The sequence below is a fragment of the Ctenopharyngodon idella genome, chromosome 11 (genome assembly GCF_019924925.1).
Source record: "Ctenopharyngodon idella isolate HZGC_01 chromosome 11, HZGC01, whole genome shotgun sequence".
Lineage (NCBI taxonomy): Eukaryota > Metazoa > Chordata > Actinopteri > Cypriniformes > Xenocyprididae > Ctenopharyngodon > Ctenopharyngodon idella.
In genome coordinates, this window is record NC_067230.1 from 7,543,740 (window position 1) to 7,557,473 (window position 13,734).

Consider the following 13,734-nt stretch of genomic DNA (forward strand, 5'->3'; position numbering starts at 1 on the left):
AATTCTCAAATGATGCGTTCTGTGTCCTCGCGTCCTTCCGAGTTCATACTTTCAAGGTTCATGTGAACGCAAGTCCGTTCTCTGCGTTCTTGGAATTGAGAAACAGACCACGTCCCAAAATTCCGCGCTCAAATTTGGCGTCATCAAGCTACACCTTTGTTTTGAATAGGCGACCTCTAGCGGACGGAAAAACTACATAGTGCACCTTTAAGCTCTAGTACAGTTTGCAGATTTTTCAGTTTGCAGAAATTTCGCAGCTGCTGAAGTAGCATGAAGACAAAAAAAAAAAAAAGAAAAAAAGTAGCCTATAGCAACACGAAGACGGCATAGATTTGGAGGCATCATTTATAATCTGGTCAGTGCGTTATTAGACCACTAGAGTTCATATAGGCCTATAATATCAAAAATAATACAACTGATAGATAAACAATAACTACTTTAGTAACAAATGGAAGGCTGCTGCTACGCAATTTTAATGAAAACAACACACCGTCCCTAATGTTATTATACATCCTGAATGAATGTCAGAATCGAGTGTGGCTCACATACCAGACATACCTTCTTTCTGGGGGCTTTAGTTTCGTATTCATCCTCCCATGTGGAGTCAAACTCGCACTCATCGTCGGACTCCATGTCAAGTGTATTGGGAGTGGCCTATTGCAAACTCAGGTTATAGCCTGTTATCGCCAAGTCCGAGTATACAAAATAGCAGACACAAGAATTCAGACTCTATAAAGTGTTCATCCTTCCCACTGTCAAGAGAAAATGAAAGGTCATGGTGAACGGAGTATTTCTGCTAGGTCTACAGTTCAGCAAAGAACAACAACTGGACTCGAGTTGACTCAAGGGTTACCATGTCTTCCATTAATGTTCAGACTCAGTAAAAAGGAGCTAGGATCTAAACGCAGGCCTTTACAGATATTTAGCCAATGGTACTGACACAAAATGAAAGTAGCAGGCCTAGATTAAACTGGCACATGTTTTTGCTAATTGCAAGATCCAAACTTTAATAATAATATTAATAAGAATATTCTAAAAACAAAAATTACTCTAACATAAAAACACTCAGGATTAATGGTCTGTTCTTGATTTTAACACAGAGCTAAAGAGGAAAACATAATGACAGAAAATGTTCTCTGACAATTACAGGAAATGGTGACTTCCAGGTATTTATTCCCATAAAAACATGAGTGTACAGTTTACAAAACTTATTAAGACAGTTTACCTTTGTATAATGTGTAGTGTGCATATTCCACTCTGATAATGTGACAGAGATGAAACCTTCTCATCTAGACATACAAACCTCAATGATAAACCAAAACAGTATCATGTTTACATATACTTTAACAGAATCACCTACTACAGTATTGCATTTATACAAAGCATACAAATTTTAAGTTTTTAGTCAGTTAAATCATGTAACTAAATGCTTAAGTTTCAAAACTTCACACAATTTCCAATATATTTCCAGTATTCTCAGTAAAATAATTAATCAGAATAGATTAAATCAGAGAACTCACAAATCTAACATGTAGACCTACTGTTTTTTTTTTTTTTTTTTTTTTTGTAGTGCAACCTTTGCTTCATCATCAAATGTTTCTTTACTTCATTTCTTGTCAAGCAGTCAGGCTTTAGTAAAAATCATCTTGTCAGAAGAGACTAAATTGACTCAGTGCATGTCATAATAAGCAAAAGTAAAAAAAAAAAAAAAAAAAATTACATTTACTACACAAGGTCAGGATTTTCATTTGTTTTTCACCAAAACCTATTGTATACCGCCAGAACACTTGGAATATATGGCACATGTCGCATGGGATTGTTCTGTGATACTTTTGCTTCTTTTTAAAAACAGCTTGGTGGTCACTATTTTCACTGCCATTATATAGACGAGCGCGAGTGGGACATTTTTTTTTAAATTCTCATTTCATAATCCATAAAAGAAAGAAGAAAATATTTCTGCCTGTTTTCACTCGTGTGATTATTAGCCTCTGCTTTTCCGCTAGAGACTGAAGCCACCTCATGTATAACGTGCCACGCTGTTACTTTCAGCTAATGAAAGAAAAATACTACAATTTTCTGGTGTTATTTTTTGATTGGTTTGGGCATTCTATCAAACTTCTCAACACACAGCCTGCCTCAGATTCTTTTTAATCAATGCACAATAAAAAAAAACTGATTAACACTATCTGTGCCTAAATTCTGTTGGTAGTTTGCCCACTCTGCACAGTCCCGACCTGGTTAATTGGCCCACAAGGTGACATGATATCATCGTCCTGACATGCATATGAAAGATTTAATGTTGAATCTGTGCTCCGTTTTTTTTTTTTTTTTGGGCGGGCTCCCTGCGTGCCCCCGGCAAGATGGCACCCTTGACGTTTGCACATGTCGCTCATGCCTAAATCTGCCACTGCCCCAGACAAACTGATCTTGGGGCCTAAAATGATTAAAGGCAAATCTAACCAGCTTTCGTCTCTCTGACTTGTCCAACACAGCAAACATAAAGTAATCTAATACGCTTTGTTTCACATGCTGAAGTTGTCCATTCACAAGAGTTTCATGGAGGAAGAACTTGACCAGTGGGGCCTGGTAGTGCTGCAATCCAAGAGTCCCCAAACACTTCAGGATGCGTGTGATGCGCAGGTTGTTGTGTGAATATCTGCAAAATCAAAGAAAAAGACTCTGGAAATGCCTAAAAGTATTGAAACAATATGAAATGTAACAAACAGCATAAATAGGACAGTATTAACCTGTTCAAGTCCTTAAAGCGTTCCTCCCAGTTATTAGCACGTTTCACCTCTCCTGATGATTCATTGACCAAACGTATACCGTAAAAATCCAGCATGAGCTTATATGACTCCACCAATTTCCTCTTTGCTTCTTCATCTTTACGAAAAAGCTGGTAATCAATTGGTCAGATTAATTATTTATAGATAGATAGATATAGATATACATTTAAATGCCTTAACAAGCTTTCAAACTGAGATTGATGTGTACTCCAACATATTATAATCCTGCCAGCCAAATACTTAATTTTTTAAGATGGTTGGTAAATAGAGTTGAAAAACCCTCTAATTGTTTTAAACTGACCTTTATTTCCTTTTTTGTGAGCACATGTGCTCTCCAATTCATCCCTGGCTCTTGTATTGGAAACAACCTGCAAAGTTTTGAAATGATCAGTTGAATGATGGTCATTCAAATGTTCTATAACATTTTCAGGATTCATAATAGTTCAAATATTTAAGAACTCATGGATGAAGTGTAACAGGATCGAACCACTGAATGTAGGAGTGACAGTTTTCCAGCTTGTCATATCGACCCTTCCACTGCTTGTGAAATTTATCAATGTGAAAGTCTGCGTGTGAACAAAGGTAATATGTTAAAGCATGTGCCTTCCTTGAATGGCACTTGTATTAGACAAATACAAATAAATTGTGCAATTTAAATATATAATGAGAACAATGACATACCATCAGGTGAAGATGTTTTTCGACCTCGGTAAAACTCCAGGTTATAGAAGTGGCTCTTGACAACAACAACAACAATTAAAAACAAACAAACAAACAAACAAACCACTAAACCCATTTTTAAGCATCTGCTCCAAATCGAACCAGTTTGATGAGTGAATACTGTACACTGACATGCCAGTCGTGGCTAATTCTGAGTGTATAATGAATAGTAGAAACACTGGGATTACTTACTTCGCCTGGTTCTTCATCATCATCATCATCATCATCAAGGTTCTGGAATTAAAAACACACAAAGTTCATGAAGGACTGAGTTCTTGCAAATATTTAGACATTTTTGTATGATTTAGATTCTCACCTACATTTTGCCTCACACAGTGTGTATCAAAGGAGGAATGTGAGTTGGCATGTTAATTTTACATAGAGGAGTAGGAAAAGTTGTGTCATGACATCACATGTTAAAAAGCTTTTCTTTATTGAAAACTCACATTTCTATGACTGTATGCTTTATACGCTTTTTTGTAATTTGGGAGTTATGAGATTATCTGAAATATATTTCCTTTTTCCTTGCTTAGATGATAAGTGACACAACTTCCCACTCTTCCTTATGAAGGTAATGGAACTTACCCGAACACTGTGCCGAAATTCTTGCATGTCCTTTGCAGCACACCTGTTCCTGCGACTCTTTCTGCAGATCTTTAAACAAATAATAAATGAGACAGCAGTTTGTAAAAAATAAATACAAAAGTAAATAAATAAATAATTTTCATAGAAATAGAAAGCGGCAAGAATGGCAATTAGCTTAAGACAATTATTATTTTTTTTAATAATAATAATAATAATAATAATAATAATAAATCATTCGACGGCAGATGGCGTGATAGTCCAGTCAGGTGCGTTATTATTAAGCCAGTAGTTCGTATAAAATCAAAAATCATCAAACCGATCGATAAACAATGACTTAAAACAAATAGAAGGTTGCTACAGTATGTGCACGTGATTATGCGCTATTTTAGGATTAATAAAAACAACAAAGCGTCCATAGACATCCAAGGAATGAATTAAAAAAGAAAAAAAAAAAGGTTGATTGTGTTTCAGGGACTGAACTTTATTCAAACAAACAACATGTAGGCCTAGAACAAAACTGACGCCCATACATACCTTCTTGATTGGTGTTTTATTTTCGTATTCTTCCTCCCATGTGGAGTCAAACTCGCACTCATCATCTAACTCCATGTCAAGTATGTATTGCTAACTCGGGTTACTACCACGGAAACGCGAAGTCTGAATATATAAAAATCTTATAGCAGACATAAGAACCAAGACTCTATAAAGAGCTCAACCTTCCCACTGTCAAGAGAAACTTAAAGTCGAAAGTCATGGTGAACCTAGTAGCCTACGGTTCAACAAAGAATGACACAACTTGTTGACGCAAGGGTTGCCAAGTATTCCATTAATGTTCGGTAAAAAACGAAGGCTAGGATTTAAAGGCAGGGTTTTACAGGTATTTCCAATGGTGGCACGAAATAAAACAGCAGGATGAGACTAAACGGGCAAATATTTTTGCTCTTTGAATGATCAAAACTTTATTAACAATTTTAATAAGAATGTTCTACAGAAAATTGTTTCATATAAAACAGACTAACAGAGAATCCTCAGGCTATTCTCTCTCTTTCTATTTGCCTTTTTTTTTTCTTTTTTTTTAAATTAATGCTGCAATAAAAAGCAAAACAAAATGACAAGAAATGTTCACTGACAACTACTGATTCCCAATTAAACACATTTACCAAACTCAGATTTCCGTGTGCTAATACGTTGCATATTTAGTGACTTAAAGCTACAGCTAACTACATTTTAATTCCACGAGACAGAATTATTCTAATAAAGTGACAAGCAACACATTTTAAGGAGTTTCTAAGCTTATGAAGAGTTTGTCGTTTAGTTACCAGTGCAGTATGTTGCAAGTCAGTATTCCCCTCTGATCATGTGATAGAGAGAAGAAACCCTCTAATTTTTAGTGTCATTTTTAGTAACAATATTGTTGAAACAGCTTTTTTATTTTTTTTATTTTTTATTGATATTCATGGCATGTAGCTATGAATGTTCAGTGTGGTTTACAAAATGTTCTATTCTTATTTTTAGCATTTTATTAGTGTGAAGACATCATTTATTTGCTTCAGCAGTAAAAAACAAACCTAAAAAACAAACCTAAATAGCAAACCAAAACAGCATGATTTTTACAGACTTCAATAGAATCAACACTATGTATTTATGCAAATCATTCAAATTTAATTTTATTATACAGTTTGTAATCATAAGTCATCAATTATCTAAATCATGCAAATAAATATTCAACTTTCAAAAACTCACATAAAGAAAATTCCAATATATTTCCAGTAATCTCAGTAGAAGTAGTAATCAGAGATGGGCTAAAAGCAGAGAAATTGGTGCTAATTTTCATAAGGCAACCTTGCCTTATCATCACAAGTTTTATCTACAAAATAAAAACATATTCATATTTAGTAATCTGATTTTTTAACTTAAGCCAAAATTCAAAATGACATTCAGATAGATCATATATATTAATATAATTCAGAGGAACAAACAAACAAATTCATGAAACAATCTTTTTAAGTTCAACCTTTTTAAACTATAACATCCTTGTTTCACTATACCTTCCCTCATTTCTATTTAGCAAATCAGATATTTAGACCCTCCTTCAGATTATTATGAGAATTTGTCTCTTCATCGCTACCAGTACTCATCTCTTTTCTATATTGTTTTAACTGCATTGACTGTCCTGATTTGGATCCTGTTCATCTATTTGGTTCACTTCATGTGTGCTATATATCTGAGCTGGCTAAAGTTTTAATTTTTGCTATGTACCTCACCTGACAGAAACATCATCATCAAGAGACATGTTTTTTGTTGTCATGTCAACACAATCATCATCATCACGAGACATGTCTTCTGGTGTCATGTCACCGACACCATCATCATGTGACATGTTTTCTGTTGTCATGCCAACATCATTATCACCATCACTCATATCTTGATTTTGCTTTACACTTTTGTTTTCTGAGCTGCACTGACCGTCCTCATTTGCACCCTGATCACCATCAGAATTGGTTCCTGTCAATTTGTTTGGACTATCTGGCTTATCTATATTCAGGTTATCTTTAGGTGTCTCATTTTCCATCCCTTCAGGAGAATGATTGGCATCTATTTTGCTCATTTCATCAGTGCTTTCATGGAGCTTTACCATTTCCTGCTCAACTTCTGCTGTTTCACTGCATTTATCTTCTGTAACCTGGCTTAAGTTTTCATTTTCTCCACGTACCACTTCAGAACCTGAGGGAATCTTGGGGCCCAAGACAAAGTTTTCTTGGGGCTTGAAATGCTCTTCATTACTTTCATTACTCTTCTCTTGATCTTGCTTTTCTACTTTTTTAGTGTTTGAACTGTTCTCAGTTGGATCCTGTTCATTTTTGATTGGCTGATTATCCTGTGCCTGCTGATCTTTTTCACTGTCTTTTTCATTTAGCTTAATTATGACAGGATTATGTTCATCTGTTTGGTTCAATTCTTGTGTTCTCTCAAGGGTTTCCTTTTGCTGCCCACCTTCTGTAGTTGTATTCTCTGTAAGATGGTCAAAGTTTTCACTTTCATTATGTTCCTCCCCTGACATCTTGGCATCACTAACGCTCACCTTTTGATTTTTCTTTACACTTTTGTCTCCTGAGCTGCATTGACTGTTATCATCTGAATCCTGTTCAACTTCATTATTTTTGTCTGAAACTGATTCAACTGGCTGTATATTTATTGCCTGCTGATCTTTTACACCATTATCGGTTTCTCTTTGCTGCTTATGTTCTGCTGTGTTATTGTCTTTATTCTCTTCATTTTTGCTATATACCTCCCCTGACAGTATCTTCTTGGGGCCCCAGACAAACTGTTCTCGGGGTTTGAAATGCTTAAAGGCAAATCTAACTAGCTTTTGTCTCTCTAATTTATCCAATACAGTAAACATAAAGTAATCTAATACGCTTTGTTTCACACGCTGAAGTTGTTTCTCCACAAGAGTTTCATGGAGGAAGAACTTGACCAGTGGGGCCTGGTAGTGCTTCAATCCAAGAGTCCCCAAACACTTCAGGATGCGTGTGATGCGCAGGTTGTTGTGTGAATATCTGCAAAATCAAAGAAAGAGACTCTGACCACTGGAAATGCCTAGGATTATTGAAACAACATGAAATTTAACAAACAGCATAAACATGACAGTAAAAACCTGTTCAAGTTGCTAAAGCGTTCCTCCCAGTCATTGGTACGTTTCACTTCTCCTGTTTTTTCATTGACCAAGCATATACCATAGAAATCTAGCATGAGCTTATATGATTCCACCAATTTCTTCTTTGCTTCTTCATCTTTACGGAACAGCTGGAAATAAATTTATCATATGAATTGAAACATCACGTTTTTGTTTTTAACAAGCTTATGAACTGAGACTGATGTTTTCTCCAAAATATGACAAATCCTGTCAGCCAAATACTTATTTTTTTAAGCTGGTTGGTAAATAGAGTTGAAAAACCATCTAACTGCATGTTTTAAACTGACCTTTATTTCCTTTTCTGTGAGCACATGTGCACTCCAATTCACCCCTGGCTCTTGTATTGGAAACAACCTGCAAAATTTTGAAATGGCTAGTTAAATGATGGCCATTCAAATGTTCTAAAGCACTTACAGTATATTAGTTAAAACATTTAACTAGAGCTCATGAATGAAGTGTAACAGGATCTAACCATTGAATGTAGGAGTGACAGTCTTCCAGCCAGTCATATTGACCCTTCCACTGCTTGTGAAATGTATCAATGTGAACATCTGCATGAACAAAGGTAATATGTTAAAGCATTTGCCTTGCTTGAATGACACTTGTATTAGACAAATAAACACAATTGTGTAATTTAAATATAGAAAGAGCACAATGCCATACCATCAGGTGAAGAATTTATTTTACCATGGTAAAACTCCAGGTTATAGAATCTGCCCTAGACAGCAACAACAGCAATAACAATAATAAAAAAACAACTTAAAACCATTCTCAAGCATCTGCTCCAAATCAAGACTACTTTGTGGGGTACAAAACCATTTGTGTAAATAATACTCTAAAATAGGGGTGTCAAAGTTAATTTGTGCTCTGACTCAAGCGCCAACTAAAAATGAGATCAATTTCATCACTCATTATATGCACCAAAGCTTTCAAGTCCTTATTTATCTATTTTCTTTAACCATATTATGTAACAAACATTAAGTTTGTGCTGCAAATCATTTCATTAGTCCAATTTTATTTAGTGCAGGGCTTTGCTAAATTACTAATGTAAACTTTTTTTTAGAAATAAGAACTGATTATTATATTATTTTATAGTAGACTTTTGTATTTTTTGCTTTGAAAGTAGATATAAAGTTTCACATTCCTTTTCCATAGTGACACATCAAGCTTGTCACTTTGCATTTTATGACTGATGTATAGTTTTTTTTTATTTAACTAGATTTTGTTATTTAAATACTTTTATAATGACCATGTTAGTTGATTAGTAACTTATAGCAGACTATGCAAGCCGACATGTTTGTGTAATACAAAGTAGTGAATACAACATATTTGTGTAATACAACGCTGTCAGAGCACGTTGGATTTACAACACATAACTTATGTTTATAATAAAGTTTATAATTACACTAATTTTGTACTATTTTGCACATTTTAGGTCATATTTCATGGTGTCTCAAAATAGCACAGTTGAGTACACTTAGATGTTCTTAAGATTATCTTAAGAAGTACTAAAGAAGAATATGAAGTACAAAATTAGTCCGTGAAAATAGAGCACTTTAAGTACATTATAGAAGTGTACTTATTTTTCACCTGGGGTAATAGTGCGATGACTTTTACTATAAGATATGGACCCGAAAGTAATGCCAAAACATGCAACCATGTTAATTCTAATGCCTAATCTGTGATCACTTATTTCTGATATGTAATGATTTACGTACAGTCAAATGTTCTTTGTCTCAAAATCGTTTATTGCTGTTTTTTGTGTCAATCAAGCCAGTGGTAGCATGGAAATAATCTGTAATTTAAACTGTTTAAATTTTATACAGAAAGTGACCAAAGAACCCTCCCGTTATAATTGTCAATCACAAAGCGCGAGATTAACAGTGACTGAGTTCTGGACTCTCGCCAAAACTCCTGTTATAATCAATGACGCTGTCTGTATTTATGTCATGTTTGCTCTGTTAGTTATGATGAAAGCGTTCATGAGAGTGCAGAAGTCGAAGATCTCTGCATTCATGCGCTCAACAGACATGTCTGTCATCGGCTACAATGCTCATCACTGCAACCTTTCATGCGATAGGAGTATATCTAAATATAATGCTAATCAACACTTTTCACGATTAGTTAATCTCAACAGCTGTAATATCAAAAACGTAGTAAAAGTTTTCGAAAGAGTTCCATATGTAATACTTATTTCATATGCAAAGATGTTAGCCAATCATAGCAGTGGATGTTTACAATTAAGTCTCACAGTAGACATGCCCCTTCTAACAGAGCATTCAAAACAGAGGGCTAAAATCAGGGTAGAAATTGGCCTTTTATTTCTAAATTCTAAAGTGCACCTCAGGAAACATAAAAAATGCAGTTCATGACCCATTTAATGTTTTTACTAGTACGTAGAGGTATTTAAATGTCGGAAACCTAAAATAAATATTATGTTGTTGAATACACTGAACAGTTGTGATATATGACAAAAAAAGCCATCTCTGGCTTAGTGCTGCCAGTCAAAGAGCAAAAGCAGATTTGAATTTTTCAGTTCATTACGTCATGCACTGAATGTTTTGAACATATGTGCGATACACGTGAAGGGTTAATATTCACAATAAAAACACTACCTGATTGGCTGGACAGCGCTATCTGATACGTTTCATTCATAAGTTTTTTTAGAAATTAACTCGCAGGCCATATAATGAGGTAGAAATAATACACAATGACAGTATAATTAAATTATCTTGTGGGCCACATGAACTTAGGTTGCGGGCCGGTTTTGGCCCATGGGAATTGTGTTTGACATGTGCTGTAAACACAATGTACACTGACAAGCTAGAAGTGGCAAATTGTGTAATAGTAGAAACAGGATGCATTACTTACTTCACCTGGTTCGTTGTCATCATCATCGTCATCATCATCATCATCTAAGTTCTAGAGTCAGAAACAAACACAATCATGTAAGAATGAATTCTGAGAAACAACAGTCTACAGCAGGTTTTCCTTTTGTATGACTTAGATACTCACTTGTTGTTTTTCTACATGTTTCAGTGAAGGAATGTAAACAGACAAGCTAATTAAAGGAGAGTGGGGTAAGACATGTCAGCGGGCAAGTTTATGAGTTACACTTACATATAATCAGATATAGTATAAAATATGCATGTTTGGTGTGCTGTTCGAGGAGAGGGCTCAGAGTTCAGAATTTGGTCCGAACCTAACCCCCAATGGGCCCTATTGACTGTTTGGCTACCCATATTATTCAAAAAAATTCATACAGGTTTGGAACAACTTGAGGGTGAGTAAACGATGACAGAAATTTAATTTTTGGGTGAACTATCCCTTTAATAAATGTGCACATTTTTTTTGTCATGACACTATACAGGTGCTGGTCATATAATTAGAATATCATCAAAAAGTTGATTTATTTCACTAATTCCATTCAAAAAGTGAAACTTGTATATTATATTAATTCATTACACACAGACTGATATATTTCAAATGTTTATTTCTTTTAATTTTGATGATTATAACTGACAACTAAGGAAAAATCCCAAATTCAGTATCTCAGAAAATTAGAATATTACTAATGACCAATACAAAGAAAGGATTTTTAGAAATCTTGGCCAACTGAAAAGTATGAACATGAAAAGTATGAGCATGTACAGCACTCAATACTTAGTTGGGGCTCCTTTTGCCTGAATTACTGCAGCAATGCGGCGTGGCATGGAGTCGATCAATCTGTGGCACTGCTCAGGTGTTATAAGAGCCCAGGTTGCTCTGATAGTGGCCTTCAGCTCTTCTGCATTGTTGGGTCTGGCATATCGCATCTTCCTCTTCACAATACCCCATAGATTTTCTATGGGGTTAAGGTCAGGCGAGTTTGCTGGCCAATTAAGAACAGGGATACCATGGTCCTTAAACCAGGTACTGGTAGCTTTGGCACTGTGTGCAGGTGCCAAGTCCTGTTGGAAAATGAAATCTGCATGTCCATAAAGTTGGTCAGCAGCAGGAAGCATGAAGTGCTCTAAAACTTCCTGGTATACGGCTGCGTTGACCTTGGACCTCAGAAAACACAGTGGACCAACACCAGCAGATGACATGGCACCCCAAACCATCACTGACTGGAAACTTTACACTGGACCTCAAGCAACGTGGATTGTGTGCCTCTCCTCTCTTCCTCCAGACTCTGGGACCCTGATTTCCAAAGGAAATGCAAAATTTACTTTCATCAGAGAACATAACTTTGGACCACTCAGCAGCAGTCCAGTCCTTTTTGTCTTTAGCCCAGGCGAGACGCTTCTGACGCTGTCTGTTGTTCAAGAGTGGCTTGACACAAGGAATGCGACAACTGAAACCCATGTCTTGCATACGTCTGTGCATAGTGGTTCTTGAAGCACTGACTCCAGCTGCAGTCCACTCTTTGTGAATCTCCCCCATATTTTTGAATGGGTTTTGTTTCACAATCCTCTCCATGGTGCGGTTATCCCTATTGCTTGTACACTTTTTTCTACCACATCTTTTCCTTCCCTTCGCCTCTCTATTAATGTGCTTGGACACAGAGCTCTGTGAACAGCCAGCCTCTTTTGCAATGACCTTTTGTGTCTTGCCCTCCTTGTGCAAGGTGTCAATGGTCGTCTTTTGGACAACTGTCAAGTCAGCAGTCTTCCCCATGATTGTGTAGCCTACAGAACTAGACTGAGAGACCATTTAAAGGCCTTTGCAGGTGTTTTGAGTTAATTAGCTGATTAGAGTGTGGCACCAGGTGTCTTCAATATTGAACCTTTTCACAATATTCTAATTTTCTGAGATACTGAATTTGGGATTTTCTTTAGTTGTCAGTTATAATCATCAAAATTAAAAGAAATAAACATTTGAAATATATCAGTCTGTGTGTAATGAATGAATATAATATACAAGTTTCACTTTTTGAATGGAATTAGTGAAATAAATCAACTTTTTTATGATATTCTAATTATATGATCAGCACCTGTATGTGTACTAGAAACTTTCTTTTTGAAAAGTAACATTTTTTTTTTTTTATTATTATTTAGATGGTTTCATCAACTTAATAATAAGACACATTAGCTTTACCTCTTGTTCCTTTATCCTTGTCAAGAAGGAAAATGCATTAAAAAGTGGCACATCTTACCCCACTCTTCCTTATAGAAAGGTAATGGAACTTACCCGGACTCTATGCCGAAAGTCTTGCATGTCCTTTGCAGCATACCTGTTCCTGTGACTCCTTCTTTTGTTCTTTAAACACACACAGAAATCCCAAATGAGACAGTTGTTTGTAAAATCTTTTCATATAGAAACAGAAAGTAAGAAGAACAGTAAATGGCATAAAATGGTATAAAATTCCTAAACAAGATTCAGTGAATAAACGTTGCATAGTTACAATAGGGGGAAAAATAAAGCTTTGTGCCCAAACTTACCTTCTTTCTGGGTTCTTTATTTTTGTATTCATCCTCCCATGTGGAGTCTAACTCACACTCATCATCTGACTCCATGTTAATTTGGCGAATATATCGCAAACGCAGGTTAAGAAGACCCAAAAACGAAGTAGTCAACTTACGTACAAATTTTAACACACCACAGAGCAAAGACCTCAGAAACTTTATTAAGTAGTAGTACATCAAACGAACATTCCGAATAACCAGTCGAACTACCCGTACTCAACCCTCCCACTGTCAAGCGAAAACGAAAGCTGAAGCTCATGGTGAATCGAAAGCATTTCTGGTACAATTCAACAAGGAAGAACAAGTTAACTCGAGGGTTGCCAGATCTTGCTTAAATGTTCTGCCAAAAGTTCATATCCCACAGTAAAGAAGATGAGTCTGAATAACGTTTATATATATATATATATATATTTGTTGAGTATAAAATAATGTTTCCCACCAGAGAATCACATTACCTTTTAATATGGCACAATATGATACAAAATTAAAGTTTATTCAT

The 13,734-nt window shown here is 35.6% G+C and overlaps 2 protein-coding genes across 2 annotated transcripts; both read right to left on the reverse strand.

The window, feature by feature from the left end:
* Positions 1-1,156: 1,156 nt before the first annotated feature.
* LOC127522438 (opioid growth factor receptor-like) lies at positions 1,157-4,888 on the reverse strand. The gene is made up of 8 exons (XM_051912416.1): positions 4,626-4,888; positions 4,092-4,160; positions 3,699-3,740; positions 3,468-3,522; positions 3,274-3,352; positions 3,088-3,154; positions 2,748-2,896; positions 1,157-2,656 (listed from the first exon to the last, which is right to left on the reverse strand). Exons 1-8 carry the CDS (start codon positions 4,698-4,700, stop codon positions 2,266-2,268), a joined length of 927 nt encoding a protein of 308 aa, XP_051768376.1. The 5' UTR covers positions 4,701-4,888; the 3' UTR covers positions 1,157-2,265.
* Positions 4,889-5,515: 627 nt separating this feature from the next.
* LOC127522437 (opioid growth factor receptor-like protein 1) lies at positions 5,516-13,495 on the reverse strand. The gene is made up of 8 exons (XM_051912415.1): positions 13,212-13,495; positions 12,961-13,029; positions 10,660-10,710; positions 8,452-8,506; positions 8,261-8,339; positions 8,076-8,142; positions 7,750-7,898; positions 5,516-7,651 (listed from the first exon to the last, which is right to left on the reverse strand). The coding sequence occupies exons 1-8, from the start codon at positions 13,410-13,412 to the stop codon at positions 6,352-6,354; spliced, it is 1,971 nt and encodes a 656-aa protein (XP_051768375.1). The 5' UTR covers positions 13,413-13,495; the 3' UTR covers positions 5,516-6,351.
* Positions 13,496-13,734: the final 239 nt, after the last annotated feature.